Source organism: Lepidochelys olivacea (genome assembly GCF_965140295.1).
Source record: "Lepidochelys olivacea isolate rLepOli2 genome assembly, chromosome: 1".
Lineage (NCBI taxonomy): Eukaryota > Metazoa > Chordata > Testudines > Cheloniidae > Lepidochelys > Lepidochelys olivacea.
This window is the reverse complement of record NC_140411.1, coordinates 339474419-339490894: the sequence shown is the minus strand read 5'-3', so window position 1 is coordinate 339490894 and position 16476 is coordinate 339474419. Positions and strand designations below refer to the sequence as shown.

At 44.6% G+C, this 16476-nt stretch overlaps 1 protein-coding gene across 1 annotated transcript in view; it reads left to right on the top strand.

The window, feature by feature from the left end:
• Positions 1 to 5419, top strand: part of MCM10 (minichromosome maintenance 10 replication initiation factor) — a 33875-nt gene extending 28456 nt beyond the window's left edge. Inside the window, exons 19-20 of the mRNA XM_084639146.1 lie at positions 6 to 48; positions 1867 to 5419. Of these exons, the coding sequence (XP_084495272.1) occupies positions 6 to 48; positions 1867 to 1950 (127 nt within the window). The 3' untranslated portion in view covers positions 1951 to 5419. The remainder of the gene's footprint in view (positions 1 to 5; positions 49 to 1866) is intronic.
• The last annotated feature ends 11057 nt before the right edge of the window (positions 5420 to 16476 follow it).

The window sequence follows — 16476 nt, the reverse complement described above, 5'->3', positions numbered from 1 at the left end:
TTCAGTGCCTGTGGCCTCTTCAAATGGGAACGTGATGGAATGCTCAAGGTAAGCCTGGGCCAAAGCCAACAGTGGGAACTGGGCTGCTTCTGTTAGTGGGTTTCCCCAAACTTTGTTTTGGCACTAATATGAGCTGTCTGAGAAGGGGACAGCTTCTCTATTTAAAAAATAGCCATGGTTAATCAGGGCCCAAACCACCACACGCTACGGTAAGATGTAAAGTCTTCCACTCCTACTGAAGTATCTGTGGTGGAATGATGTGGCGACTGAATTGTCCATATGTTGAATAGTAAAAGGCCTGTGCTGTCACTGTACACCCCCTTATGTCCGGGCGTAGTGCTGCGGATGTGCCTAGCCTTCCTTTCTCCGATTGGCGTCAGTAAATTCATGGGCAAGGGGAAGCCAAACACAAGCTAATAAAATGGATGGAGCACTTGTAACAGCAGATCATACGGCCTACCTCGGGATGCTGGCTCAGAGCTCCCAAACTGCAAGTCCACAAAGCAGTCTCTGAGCCTGGTCAGGCTGGTCTCCTGGACCCTGAGAGAGAGCACGACTACCAACCATTGCAGCCTACAATGCGTCTAGTCCCCTCACCCCTGTTCTGCTTCCTTATCGTGTTTAAAGAGGCCAGCCCAAGGGCAAGCCCCCCTGATTACACCCAGGTTGCTTTGGTTGTGAGCTCCTGCCTGTTTCTACATTCCGTGTAGACATTAATGCAAACTTACAATGACGACTTTGTTTTTCCAGGATGTACCTTAAACCAGTAGTTTTCAACCTTTTGTCATTTGCGGACCCCTAAAACATTTCGAACACTGGTACAGGCCCCTTTGGAAATTCAACCTGTGGTCTACAGGCTCCTACCTTAGAAGTCTTGGACTGAAAACTGACTGAACAGAATTCAGCTACAAATGTTGCATGCACTCAGCACAGCATTTGACGTGTCAGAAAGGGCACTAAACTGTGGGCTTCTATGGTAACAACAACACTTCCAGGTTTTGACCTGTAGGTGGGCTGTTCACATACTTTTGATTGATCAGAAAAATGGAATGCCTTTTCTGGGATCTGAAATTCTTTTTTCGTAGTCACCTTTTATGGATCCCTTAGACATAGTCTGCGGATCCCCAGGGGTCCATGGATCATAGGTTGAAAACCACTGACTTAAACCAACAAGAGCCAGGGAATTCAGACTGCTGTCCTGTTCTGGAAGGGTCACTGACAGTTTAAAAATGATACTGTTGTAAATAAAAAATACATTGCTACCTTACTTACATATAACACATTAGAGTTTTAGATACTTAAGTTTTTTCTGTGGTAACATTTCACTATGCATGCTGTTTGGGAGAAATGTAAGAAGGGAACAGTTCTGATAGTGAAAACAGACTGATCAGTTTCACTTCTGTGTTTCACAGCCAGTTTCTAGTCAATTTCATTTTCCAAATGCATTTTTTCATGAATTAACATGGTGATGTGTTTGGGTTGTAAAAGCAGGGAGAATGTTAACTAGACAGTTTCCCTTTAACTCACCCAGTTTTCGTTAGGCATTGTAGTGTGCATGTGTAAAATTGTGGTATGGGACTGCCTAACCTCCACTTTAACGCCTCAGTATTGTACGTTTCTGTATTTTTTGGCATCCTTAGTTTATTCTTTTCTTTTTGTTGTGTAGGTTCCTTATTTTAACTGGCATGGTGGGAGGTTGCATTTGCAGGATTGCCTGTAGGAACTCTTGAAACATTGTCATGATTTTTATGATTTATGTAGATACGTATTCAGATAATTTAGCCCACCCATGACTCCTTTGATGATGATATATTGCAGCTGCCTTAGCTTGGATTTAAATCTTCCTTTGTATGTTAATATTTCTAGGAGAAGAAAGGCCCGAAGATTGGTGGAGAAACGCTTTTACCAAGAGGGGAAGAGCAACCCAAATTTCTTACTAGCCTTAAGTAATCCACCAGTGATTTTCACAACATACTCCTCATTTTTTGTCTCCGAATGAATCACTTGTTTATCATAAAGCAACTGGGTGCTGGGTTTTGCAACAAACAAGCAGGGCAATCGATTTCTTGGGACAAGGTCGTCCCATAATCTTTCCTCCAGTATGTGGATTGGAATGTCCAGCTTCGAACTTTTTAAACTGATTGAAGGAACCTCATGTGGATTTCTTGTTCATGCCCTTCATTCTTAGGAACGTGGTGTTCACAGTATTTAATTTAGGGAAGAGATATCTAGTATCATGGAATCTGAACCAAGAAGTGGTTTCCTCTGGATCCTGAAGTGTGTATAGAACAGTTCATTAGAACTACCCCACCGGACGCGTAAGACGTAAACAATTATAATCTTGGAGGGACCTTTGAAACAGTCTGCAAGAACTCGTAGCATTTCTGTGGTTCATATAGTGGTCCATCATGGGGAACACATCCATCAAGGTGTCTTAATTCAGCTATTCCAGCCTTAGGATGTATTCCCTCACATTGTTACAGGGTACATAAGCAGCAGCATATAGCAAGTTGAACTTATAGAGGTACATGATGTGGCATGACACTTTCCATTGGTTCCAGAAATCCACAGGGGAAATTTCAAGCTGTTTGTGGAAGTTCTTCATGTGTAAAGTTTTCAAAAGTGCCTGAGTGGCACAGGCATTTGACTTTTATCTAAGCCACTCAGGTGCTTTTGAAAGTGGCACCCCACCTTCCAACTGCCCGGTGCATCTAGGCTGCCCGGGGCCGACTGATGACGTGTTATCTTTACAACCGCACACCTAGAACGTGCCACTTATAAAATGGTATTTAAATTCTTTTAATGAATCGGCCAATATTTTGTCAATGGCTTTAATAAGCAGACAAATAACAGATTATTTTAGATAGCTTTTAACCCTTTCTCTAGCGTTTTAATTTTTTTTTAATGATTACAAATACCACAGTCTTTAGGACCCCCTAGGGCCTGAATGTGTGAAGTAGCCATTTTTGGGATATTATCTGCTTCACATTGAGCTGAGTGAGCTGCCAAATGCCAGGTCTCCCACAGAGTTTCCCTAGAAATACTGGCTGTGTTTGGCAAACGTTACCCTATTTGACAATCTCCTTGGAAGCAGCCCTGGTTTGTGGCATCTGGGTCCATCAGGTTCCTAAAACCATGAATATATTTGTAGGCGCTCAGACCAAACTCCCAGAGACCAACATACGGTTTGGTTTACACTTAAAAGTTATGTCAGTGTAACTACGTTGATCAGGGGTCTGAAAAATCCATTCCCAGACAAACACCTGTGTTGCCAAACCCCTGATGCTGATACAGCTACGTTAAAGGAAGAGCGCTTCTGTCTGTGTAGCTGCTGCTGTTCAGGGCGGTGGTGGTCCTTCATCAACAGAAAATCTGTTGATGTAAAAGCTGCATCTATGCTAGGGAGCTGTACTGACATACCTATGCCAACATAGGCTCTGTCATGTAGACGTATCCTAACATGTCCAATGGACTTCTAGCTCAAAAGCTCTCATGTTACCCTTTTTTGCACAAGCTATGCAGATGAGGAGTAAGTAATTTGAATTGTAAAGACGTATCTGTACACTACGCAACAATTAGTGTCCCCAGTTGGTGCTGTTGCCTTCAGTCTTGCCCATCCTAAGAGATTCAGAATCATTGGCTTTAATCCACTGTGTGGACAGTTGACAAATGGGTACTGCCATTTATTGACTATTGTAAATATTTGGGGTCACTCGGAATTTTGTAAATACTTTGCACAATAAAGAGCTCCAGGGGTTTAAATGTTAATTTGTATTACAATAAATGATAACTCCTGAAGAGCTTTTTTTTCTTTTGATCAGTTCTTTTAGGCAGGTTGACAGAAACAAGGAGCTAAAGTAGGTTGGTTTGCCCAAGTACACACGTGACTGGTGACCGAGAGGAATTGTCTCGCAGCCTCTGGCTAGACAACATTCTCTCTTCTAGACCTGGGCTTAAAATTTAGGTCTACATAGCTATGAGCTCAGGTGTGTGACAAATCCACACCTCTGAGTGCTGTAACTGTGCCAACCTCGCCCCCGCTGTAGACATAGCTATGTCAACAGAAGAATGCTTCCATCAACCTAGCCACAGTTGCTCTGGGATGTGGAGTTCCTACAGCAGTGATGAGCCCTATGTATAGACATGGCCACAGACTGGTAGGAGTTCACTGCCAGTGCACAAAATCTATCACTACAAAAATTAACACTAGGCCGTGGTCTACAAATGTAGATCTGCCTAGCTGTGTTGCTCGGGAGTATGAAAAATTCATATTCCTGAGCCCTGTAGTTAATCCAACCTATCCCCAGGTGTAGATGTGACTAGTCTTTGCAAGAATTCTTCTGTTGACATAACTACTGTCCGTCGGGGAGGTGGATTACCTACAGTGATGGCAAAACCCTGTCCATTGTAGCACCCAATAGTGTAGACATGACCAGATTCATTAATAGCTTCCCTCAGTGTACAGCTAGGGAACTGGAAAGAGCTCTGGGCTTTCATTCGTCAGCCAAGGTAAAGCACTGAAGGAAGAAGAGTTGTCCTTGCAAAAAATGTTTCTAATGAAATTCCAAAACCAGAAAGCTTGTGCACTGGGTTTCTGATGTTAAAGAGCTCTCTGGCTTGTCTGTAAATTCCATCAATAAGGTAGTGATGTGTCATTCCATATTCTTTATGAAAATATGCTTATGATATGAATATGACATAACTGAGATATACTTTATACAAGATGGCTCATGTGAGATGTCATGGGAAAGGTTGTGATTTACTGAATGCGATTATCGTGTTTGTATACCTGTATCATTTCTGTATCTGAAATTAGGAATATTGACTATGTATCTGTATTTCAGCTGTGTTACTTTGGGTGATGCCCACTACTAACATTTCAGGTACAACAATGGAAAAGCCAGACAGGGCGGATGGCCCATCAGCGAGGACAATAGACGGTGAAAAGCTTGGCCTTCCTGTGGACTCTCCATATTGCCACTGACTCATGGACTCTGTGATACTACAGAGTCAGGTGGTCTTGTCACCTGATACTAAACATTACCTGGGACATCTTGTAACTTTCCACTGTAAGGGAAGGGGGGGTAAAGTTTGGGAAACAAAGGATTCCCGTCTTATGTAAATCCTACTTAAGGGTGGGGAGGAAGGCAATAGGACTCCTCCTCTTCATGGCCTGTCTGCCCAAGAAGAAAAACTGAAGGCAAGGGGGGAGTCCAGACTGAGACGGGGTCTAGTTTGAAAAGAAATATAACTGGAACTCTGAACCACAGACCTTTGCAAACTGCCTGCAACAATATCTAGGGTGAGAAATACTATTTGTAACCAATTTCTTTAGTGAAACTAGCTTAGTTTACATGTTTGATTTCATTTGCTTAGTCATCTGCTTTGTTCTGTTTGTTACCCCTTTTACCACTTAAAATCTGCCTTTTATAGCTAATAACATTTGTTTTGTTTATTACTAAATCCAGTTTCTGTAATTTCTAACTAGGGTGGCAAGAACTATGCACTCCTCTCTCCACATTGAGGGAGGGGGTGAATTTCATCTAATTTTGGGTTTGTACTCCAAGGCGGAGGGTGGACATCAGGGTGCTGTGGTACGCCCCATAAGCTGAGCCTTCTCAGAGCGGATCTCAGTCTCTCTGTGCAGCTGGGTATGGCCCTGCCTGTGTGCTTGGCTGGAAAGGCTGGGGAGCTGAGCACAGTAAGACCAGATAAAAGGGGGTCCAGGCTGGCAGAATAGTTTGCCTCAGCAGCGTCCCAGCACACCAGGTGTCATCCCAGGGGGCCCAGCCCATCACAAAGGTGCGTACACTTTTATACGCTTGGGGAAACAGAATTCCCTCTCCAAACTTCTAGTGTTGCTGTCACCATGGTAGGCACATACCTAGGAAGCATTGTTGCAGGAGAGCCAAAAATGAAATATCCCAGACAGGAGCATTTATCCTCAGTGGGGCTCGGAGCACTAATGTTAATTCCCTTTGTGCAAATGTGATAGGTACGTGGCACAGTGCCACGCTTAGGCTGCGGAAGCAATGGACGAGGTGGGGGGCATGAAGGATCAGGTCTTAGGCACTGGTTTCAGGGTTTGGGTGATAACATCCCATGTCTCAAGGAAGGGCATCAGACAAGAGGTGGCCTCGAGTCCCAGAGCTAGAACCAGTTGCCTAGATCCAGTTGGCTTGGAAGCATGTGGGACCCAGCAACTGGGTCCACTCACAACAGGCCATCCACTGGGTTAGTGGATCAGTTCGTAACAACCCAGATCCTGCAATCCTTTGTGGCTGCAAAGGATTGTGGGTCACAGCAAGAAATGACAACTGGCAATTTGGTCTGGGTGAGAAAGGGGTTAGAAAACCTTGCTCTAGTGGAGTGAGTGGGGCCTGGCAGGCATGAACGCCTTGGTTCTAATTCACCTTGCTGTGTGGCTGAGTCCAAGCTGCTTAACCTCTGTCTTCCCCTCTCTATGGAGGATAACATACCTCAGTCCTAGGCGTGTGGCAGGGATTAATTAATATCTGCAAGCACAGAGATTTCTTTGTTCGAACCATGTTATCAGATATTCAACTGATAAGCCCTGTTAAATCTGCTTGGTAATAATTATAAACATTCATCTAGTGGTATCCTTCACGGTAAAAGGACTAAGACTCCCATTGACTTCAACGGCCTTTGGATCAGGCCCTAAACGATCTGCACCAAAAGGGGTAAGAAATGCAATAACTGAGCACTCCGTAGGAAATACTTCTAGGAGATCCTGGTAATTACAGGCTGGTAAGCCCAACTTCAGTACTGGGCAAATTGGGTGAAACTATAGTAAAGAACAGAATTATCAGGCACATAGATGAATGCAGTATGTTGGGGAAGAGTCAACATGGCTTTTGTAAAGGGAAATCAGGCCTCACTAATCCACTAGAATTCTCTGAGGGTGTCAATAAGCATGTGGAGAAGGGTGATCTAGTAGCTGACATAGTGTAGACAAGCCTTTGACAATGCCCATCACTAAAGGCTCTTAAAGAAACTAAGTAGTCATGGGATAAGAGGGAAGGTCCTCTCGTGGATCAATAACTGATTAAAAGATAAGAAACAAAGGGTAGGCACAAAGGATCAGTTTTTATAATGGAGAGAGGTAAACAGCAGTGTCCAAGGATCTTTATTGGGGTCTGTGCTGTTCAACATACTCATTAATGATCTAGAAAAGTGAGTTAACAGTGTAGTGGCAAAGTTTGCACCTGATAAAAAATTACTCAAGATAGTTACGTCCAAAGCTGACTGCGAAGAGTTACAAAGAGGTCTCACAAAACTGGCTGATTGGGCAACAAAATGGCAGATGAACTATGACATTGATAAGTGGAAAATAAAACACATTGGAAAAAATCCCAAGTATACATATACAATGATAGGTTTCAGAGTAGCAGCCGTGTTAGTCTGTATTCGCAAAAAGAAAAGGAGGACTTGTGGCACCTTAGAGACTAACCAATTTATTTGAGCATAAGCTTTTGTGAGCTACAGCTCACTTCATCGGATGCATAAAGTGGAAAATACAGTGAGGATATTTATATACACACAGACCATGAAAAAACACACATTGTAAGGAGAGTGATCACTTAAGATGAGCTATTACCAGCAGGAGAGTGGGGTGGGGGGAAAGAAAACCTTTTGAAGTGATAATCAAGGTGGGCCATTTCCAGCACATTTCCAGGAGTTAACAAGAACATTAGATGACATTAATAGGCAGAGGTTTTAATACAAACAAGAGGAAGTACTTTTTTATACCACACAATTAACCTGTGGAACTCATTGCCAGGGCTGTTGTGAAGGCCAAAAGTATAATTAAGTCAAAAAAAGAACTAGACAAGTTACTGGAGGAGGGGCCTCGTGAGGTCATCTAGTCCAGTCCTCTGAACTCATGGCAGGACTCAGAATTACCTGAACCAGTGGTTCTCAAACTTCATTGCACTATGACCCCCCTTCTGACAACAAAAATTACTACAAGACCTCAGGATGAGGGACCAAAGCCTGAGCCTGCCCAAGCCCCACCACCCCGGGCAGGTGGGCCAAAGCCGAAGCCCAAGGGCTTCAGCTCCAGGCAGGGGGAGGCCTGTAAGTTGGGCCCTGCCACCGAGGACTGAAACAGAAGCCTGAGCCCTGACATCGAATCGTCGAAGTCAACGAATGGCTACGCAGGTGGTGTCGGAGAGAAGGCTTTGGATTCTTTGACCATGGGATGGTGTTCCATGAAGGAGGAGTGCTGGGCAGAGATGGGCTCCATCTTACGAAGAGAGGGAAGAGCATCTTTGCCAGCAGGCTGGCTAACCTAGTGAGGAGGGCTTTAAACTAGGTTCACCGGGGGAAGGAGACCAAAGCCCTGAGGTAAGTGGGAAAGCGGGATACCGGGAGGAAGCACAGGCAGGAATGTCTGTGAGGGGAGGGCTCCTGCCTCATACTGGGAATGAGGGGCGATCAACAGGTTATCTCAAGTGCTTATATACGAATGCACAAAGCCTTGGAAACAAGCAGGGAGAACTGGAGGTCCTGGTGATGTCAAGGAACTATGACGTGATTGGAATAACAGACACTTGGTGGGATAACTCACATGACTGGAGTACTGTCATGGATGGTTATAAACTGTTCAGGAAGGACAGGCAGGGCAGAAAAGGTGGGGGAGTAGCACTGTATGTAAGGGAGCAGTATGACTGCTCAGAGCTCCGGTACGAAACTGTAGAAAAACCTGAGTGTCTCTGGATTAAGTTTAGAAGTGTGTACAACAAGAGTGATGTAGTGGTGGGAGTCTGCTATAGACCACCGGACCAGGGGGATGAGGTAGATGAGGCTTTCTTCCGGCAGCTCACGGAAGCTACTAGATCGCATGTCCTGATTCTCATGGGTGACTTTAATTTTCCTGATATCTGCTGGGAGAGCAATACAGCAGTGCATAGACAATCCAGGAAGTTTTTGGAAAGCGTAGGGGACAATTTCCTGGCGCAAGTGCTAGAGGAGCCAACTAGGGGGGGCGCTTTTCTTGACCTGCTGCTCACAAACCGGGTAGAATTAGTGGGGGAAGCAAAAGTGGATGGGAATCTGGGAGGCAGTGACCATGAGTTGGTTAAGTTTTGTTCAATATCTTCATAAATGATCTGGAGGATGGTGTGGATTGCACTCTCAGCAAATTTGCGGATGATACTAAACTGGGAGGAGTGGTAGAGACGCTGGAGGGGAGGGATAGGATACAGAAGGACCTAGACAAATTGGAGGATTGGGCCAAAAGAAATCTGATGAGGTTCAATAAGGATAAGTGCAGGGTCCTGCACTTAGGACGGAAGAACCCAATGCACAGCTACAGACGAGGAACCGAATGGCTAGGCAGCAGTTCTGCGGAAAAGGACCTAGGGGTGACAGTGGACGAGAAGCTGGATATGAGTCAGCAGTGTGCCCTTGTTGCCAAGAAGGCCAATGGCATTTTGGGATGTATAAGTAGGGGCATAGCCAGCAGATCAAGGGACGTGATCGTTCCCCTCTATTCGACATTGGTGAGGCCTCATCTGGAGTACTGTGTCCAGTTTTGGGCCCCACACTTCAAGAAGGATGTGGATAAATTGGAGAGAGTCCAGCGAAGGGCAACAAAAATGATTAGGGGACTGGAACACATGAGTTATGAGGAGAGGCTGAGGGAGCTGGGATTGTTTAGCCTGCAGAAGAGAAGAATGAGGGGGGATTTGATAGCTGCTTTCAACTACCTGAAAGGGGGTTCCAAAGAGGATGGCTCTAGACAGTTCTCAATGGTAGCAGATGACAGAACGAGGAGTAATGGTCTCAAGTTGCAGTGGGGGAGGTTTAGATTGGATATTAGGAAAAACTTTTTCACTAAGAGGGTGATGAAACACTGGAATGCGTTACCTAGGGAGGTGGTAGAATCTCCTTCCTTAGAGGTTTTTAAGGTCAGGCTTGACAAAGCCCTGGCTGGGATGATTTAACTGGGAATTGGTCCTGCTTCGAGCAGGGGGTTGGACTAGATGACCTTCTGGGGTCCCTTCCAACCCTGATATTCTATGATTCTATGATTCTAAGTTCAGGATCCTGACGCAGGGAAGAAAGGTAAGCAGCAGGATACGGACCCTGGACTTCAGGAAAGCAGACTTCGACTCCCTCAGGGAACGGATGGCCAGGATCCCCTGGGGGACTAACATGAAGGGGAAAGGAGTCCAGGAGAGCTGGCTGTATTTCAAGGAATCCCTGTTGAGGTTACAGGGACAAACCATCCCGATGAGTTGAAAGAATAGTAAATATGGCAGGCAACCAGCTTGGCTTAATGGTGAAATCCTAGCAGATCTTAAACATAAAAAAGAAGCTTACAAGAAGTGGAAGGTTGGACATATGACCAGGGAAGAGTATAAAAATATTGCTTGGGCATGTAGGAATGATATCAGGAGGGCCAAATCGCACCTGGAGCTGCAGCTAGCAAGAGATGTCAAGAGTAACAAGAAGGGTTTCTTCAGGTATGTTGGCAACAAGAAGAAAGCTAAGGAAAGTGTGGGCCCCTTACTGATTGAGGGAGGCAACCTAGTGACAGAGGATGTGGAAAAAGCTAATGTACTCAATGCTTTTTTTGCCTCTGTTTTCACTAACAAGGTCAGCTCCCAGACTGCTGCGTTGGGCATCACAAAATGGGGAAGAGATGGCCAGCCCTCTGTGGAGATAGAGGTGGTTAGGGACTATTTAGAAAAGCTGGACGTGCACAAGTCCATGGGGCCGGACGAGTTGCATCTGAGAGTGCTGAAGGAATTGGCGGCTGTGATTGCAGAGCCATTGGCCATTATCTTTGAAAACTCGTGGCGAATGGGGGAAGTCCCAGATGACTGGAAAAAGGCTAATGTAGTGCCAATCTTTAAAAAAGGGAAGAAGGAGGATCCTGGGAACTACAGGCCAGTCAGCCTCACCTCAATCCCTGGAAAAATCATGGAGCAGGTCCTCAAAGAATCAATCCTGAAGCACTTGCATGAGAGGAAAGTGATCAGGAACAGCCAGCATGGATTCACCAAGGGAAGGTCATGCCTGACTAATCTAATCGCCTTTTATAATGAGATTACTGGTTCTGTGGATGAAGGGAAAGCAGTGGATGTATTGTTTCTTGACTTTAGCAAAGCTTTTGACACGGTCTCCCACAGTATTCTTGTCAGCAAGTTAAGGAAGTATGGGCTGGATGAATGCACTATAAGGTGGGTAGAAAGCTGGCTAGATTGTCGGGCTCAACGGGTAGTGATCAATGGCTCCATGTCTAGTTGGCAGCCGGTGTCAAGTGGAGTGCCCCAGGGGTCGGTCCTGGGGCCGGTTTTGTTCAATATCTTCATAAATGATCTGGAGGATGGTGTAGATTGCACTCTCAGCAAATTTGCGGATGATACTAAACTGGGAGGAGTGGTAGAGACGCTGGAGGGGAGGGATAGGATACAGAAGGACCTAGACAAATTGGAGGATTGGGCCAAAAAAAATCTGACGAGGTTCAATAAGGATAAGTGCAGGGTCCTGCACTTAGGACGGAAGAATCCAATGCACCGCTTCAGACTAGGGGCCCAATGGCTAGGCGGCAGTTCTGCGGAAAAGGACCTAGGGGTGACAGTGGACGAGAAGCTGGATATGAGTCAGCAATGTGCCCTTGTTGCCAAGAAGGCCAATGGCATTTTGGGATGTATAAGTAGGGGCATAGCGAGCAGATCGAGGGACGTGATCGTTCCCCTCTATTCGACATTGGTGAGGCCTCATCTGGAGTACTGTGTCCAGTTTTGGGCCCCACACTTCAAGAAGGATGTGGATAAATTGGAGAGAGTCCAGCGAAGGGCAACAAAAATGATTAGGGGTCTAGAACACATGACTTATGAGGAGAGGCTGAGGGAGTTGGGATTGTTTAGTCTGCAGAAGAGAAGAATGAGGGGGGATTTGATAGCTGCTTTCAACTACCTGAAAGGGGGTTCCAAAGAGGATGGCTCTAGACTGTTCTCAATGGTAGCAGATGACAGAACGAGGAGTAATGGTCTCAAGTTGCAGTGGGGGAGGTTTAGATTGGATATTAGGAAAAACTTTTTCACTAAGAGGGTGGTGAAACACTGGAATGCGTTACCTAGGGAGGTGGTAGAATCTCCTTCCTTAGAGGTTTTTAAGATCAGGCTTGACAAAGCCCTGGCTGGGATGATTTAACTGGGAATTGGTCCTGCTTTGAGCAGGGGGTTGGACTAGATGACCTTCTGGGGTCCCTTCCAACCCTGATATTCTATGATTCTATGACATTCAGGGTTGAAACCCTTGGGCTTCAGCTTTGGCCCCCGGGCGGTGGGGCTCAGGCTTCGGCTTCAGCCCTGGGCCTTAGCAAGTCTAACTCCAGCCATGGCAACCCCATTAAAATGGGGTTGGGACCCATTTTTGGGTCCCAACCCCTAGTTTGAGAACCCCTGATCTAGACCATCCCTGACAGGTGTTTGTCTAACCTGCTCTTCAAATGCTCCAGTGACGGAGAATCCACAACCTCTCTAGGCAATTTATTCCAGTGCTTACTGCCCTGACAGGAAGTTTTTTCTAATGTCCAACCTAAACCGTCCTTGCTGCAGTTTAAGCCCTTTGCTTCTTGTCCTATGCTCATATGCTAATGAGAACAATTTACCTTCCTCCTCCTTGTAACAACCTTTTATGTACTTGAAAACTGTTATCATGTTCCCTCTCAGTCTTCTCTTCTCCGGACTAAACAAATTCAATCTTCTCTCATAGGTCATGTTTTCTAGACCTTTAATCATTTTTGTTGATCTCCTCGGGACTTTCTCCAATTTGTCCACATCTTTCCTGAAATGTGGTGCCCAGAACTGGACACAATACTTCAGTTGAGGCCTAATCAGTGCCAAGTAGAGTGGAAGAATTACTTCTTGTATCCTGCTTACAACATTGCTGCTAATACATCCCAGAATGATGTTCACTTTTTTTGCAAGTGTTACACTCTTGACTCATATTTAGCTTGTGATCCATTATGACCCCCAGATCCCTTTGCGCAGTACTCCTTCCTAGGCAGTCATTTCCCATTTTGTATGTGTGCAACTGATTACTCCATCCTAAATGAAGTACTTTGCATTTGTCATTATTTAATTTCATCCTATTTATTTCAGACCCATTTCTCCAGTTTGTCCAGATCATTTTGAATTTTAATCCTATCCTCCAAAGCACTTGCAACCCCTCCCAGCTTGGTATCATCCACAAACTTTATAAGTGTACTCTCTATGCCATTATCTAAATCATCGACAATGATATTGAACAGAACTGGACCCAGAACTGATCCCTGCAGGACCTCACCTAATATGCCCTTCCAGCTTGAGTGTGAGCTACTGATAACTACTCTCTGGGAATGGTTTTCCAACAAGTTATGCACCCACCTTTAATAGCTTCATCTCGGTTGTATTTCCCTCGTTTGTTTATGAGAAGGTCGTGCAAGACAGTATCAAAAGCCTTACTAAAGTCAAGATATACCACATCTACCTCTTCCCCCATCCACAAGTCTTGTTACCCTGTCAAATAAAGCTATTAGGTTAGTTTGTCATGATTTATTCCTCACAAATCCATGCTGACTGTTACTTATCACCTTATTGTCTTCTAGGTGTCTGCAAATTGATTGCTTAATTATTTGCTCTATTATCTTTCCAGGTACTGAAGGATTATCATTAGTCCCCTTTTTATAGATTGGCACTATATTTGCCCTTTTCCAGTCCTCTAGAATCTCTCCCATCTTCTGTGACGTTTTGAAGATAATTGCTAAATGCCTCAGATATCTTCTCAGTCACTCCTTGAGTATTCTAGGATGCATTTCATCAGGACCTGGTGACTTGAAGACATTTAACTTGTCTAAGTAATTTTTAACTTGTTCTTTCCCTATTTTAGCCTCTGATCTTACCTCATTTTCACTGGCATTCATTATGTTAGACGGACAATTGCTACTAACCTTTCTGATGAAAACCGAAACAAAAAGAGTCATGTAGCACTTCTGCCATTTCCACATTTTTTGTTATTGTTTTTCCACCTCATTAAGAAACTGGCCTACCCTGTCCTTGGTCTTCCTCTTGCTTGTAATGTATTTGTAGAATGTTTTCTTGTTACCTTTTATGTCTCTAGATAGTTTAATCTCCTTGTGTGTCTTGGCCTTTCTAATTTTGTTCCTACATACTTGCGTTATTTATTTATATTCATCCTTTGTAATTTGATGTGGTTTCCACTTTTTGTAGGACTCTTTTTGAGTTTCAGATAATTGAAGATCTCTTGGTTAAGCCAGGGTGGTCTCTTGCCAGACTTCCTATCTTTCCTATGCAGTGTGATAGTTTGCTCTTGTGCCCTTAATAATGTCTCTGAAAAACTGCCAACTCTCTTGAACTGTTTAGACTTGCTTCCCATGGGATCTTATCTACCAACTCCCTGAGTTTGCAAAAGTCTGTCCTCTTGAAATCTACGATCTTCATTCTGCTGTTTTCCCTCCTAGTAGTACTATGGATGACTTTGTCATAAGTCAAGACCAGGAAAAAAGTTTAGAGGAGAACATGGACCTGTATGCAGTTTTTATGTACTTGACCAAAGTTTTTGATATGATCAACAGAGAGTGTCTATGGGCTATTCTACTTAAACTGGGCTGCCCAAGAAGGTTCATATGAATGATCCATCTGTTCCATGACCACATGATGGTGCAAGTAGTCTCCAGTGGTGACTCTTCTGATGCATTTGAAATCTCAAATGGAGCGAAGCAAGGCTGTGTACTTGCTCCAGTGCTGTTCAATTTGTTCTTTGCCTGTGTCCTCAGCCATGCCACAAGGGACTTGGATCAGGGGATACACATCCACTACTGACTCAATGGCTCCCTCTGATCTTCAAAGACTCAATGCTAAGACCAAGATGCTAAGACCAAGACTTCTTATCAAGGCACTTTTTGCAGATGACTGTGCCTTGATGGCCCATATACGTGACGACCTTCAGGTCTTTGTTGATAGGTTTTTTGAAGCATCCCAGCTCTTTGGCCTCACCATCAGTCTCAGGAAGACAGAGGTCTTGTTCCAACCTCATTCCAGTGCCCCAGCATCAGCCATCTCCATCCAAGGCACACAGCTGAAAAATGTGGATCAGTTCAAGTATTTGGTATTTCTAGTGCCAGTTCCCTTGATAAGGAAATCGCCTCCAGAATTAGTAGACAGCTAAGCCCTTGGCCAACTCTGAACAAAAGTCCTTAACCAACACAACATTCATTTCTCCACCAAATTGAAGATCTACAGTGCAGCGGTTCTAACATCTCTCCTGTATGGTTCTGAGATGTGGACTCTATAGCCGGCACATTAAATAGCTTGAGCAATTTCACATGTGCTCCCTTTGCTCAGTAATGAGCATTCGCTGTCAGGCCAGAGTGACCAATATTAAGGTCTTTGAGAGAGCAAACACAACCAGCACTGAGGAAATGTTCCTGAGAGCACAACTTAGGTGGACTGAACATGTCATCAGAATGGAAGACCACTGTCTCCCAAAACAGATCTGGTATGGGGAGCTGAGTCAGGCCAAAGAAAGAAGGGTTGTCCGCATAAGCAGTTCAAAGATAACCTGAAGAGCAGTCTCCAGTGGGCTGACATCAATCTCAAAGAACTCGAGCAAATAGCTCAGAACAGGACTCACTGGCAGTATCTGACCAGATCAGCATCTAACAGGTTTGAGAGGGATTGACAAAATCATCTCCAGGCTGCACATGAAAGGCGCCACAGAGCTGCATCATCAAACATCATAGACCTGGACTTCCCATGCCCTCAGTGCCCTCTGCATCAGGGATCGAACACTGGAACCATATGCATAGCCAGAGATGAGAATTGCAACAATATCGTCATCATCAGTGATGGACTACTAACAGCTGTTTTCCCTCCTACTATTCCTTAGAATCATGAACTCTATCATTTCATAGAATCATAGGACTGGAAGGGATCTCGAGAGGTCATCTAGTCCAGTCCCCTGCACTCGTGGCACGACTATGTATTACATGGACCATCCGTGACAGGTGTTTGTCTAACCTGCTCTTAAAAATCTCCAATGATGGAGATTCCACAACCCCCCTAGGCAATTTATTCCAGTGCTTAACCATCCTGACAGTTAGGAAGTTTTTCCTAATGTTCAGCCTAAACCTCCCTTGCTGCAATTTAAGCCCATTGCTTCTTGTCCTGTCCTCAGAGGTTAAGAAGAACAATTCTTCTCCCTCCTACTTGAAAGCTGTTATCCTGTCCCCCTCAGACTTCTCTTTTCCAGATTTCATGATCCCTTTCACCCAAGCTGCCTTCCACTTTCAAATTCTCAACCAATTCCTCCCTCTTTGTCAAAATCAAATAAAGAACAGCCTCCCCCTAGTGGCTTTCTCCACCTTCTGAAATAAAAAATGGTCTTCAAGACATTCCAAGAACTTACTGATTCATAGATACTAAGGTCAGAAGGGACCAT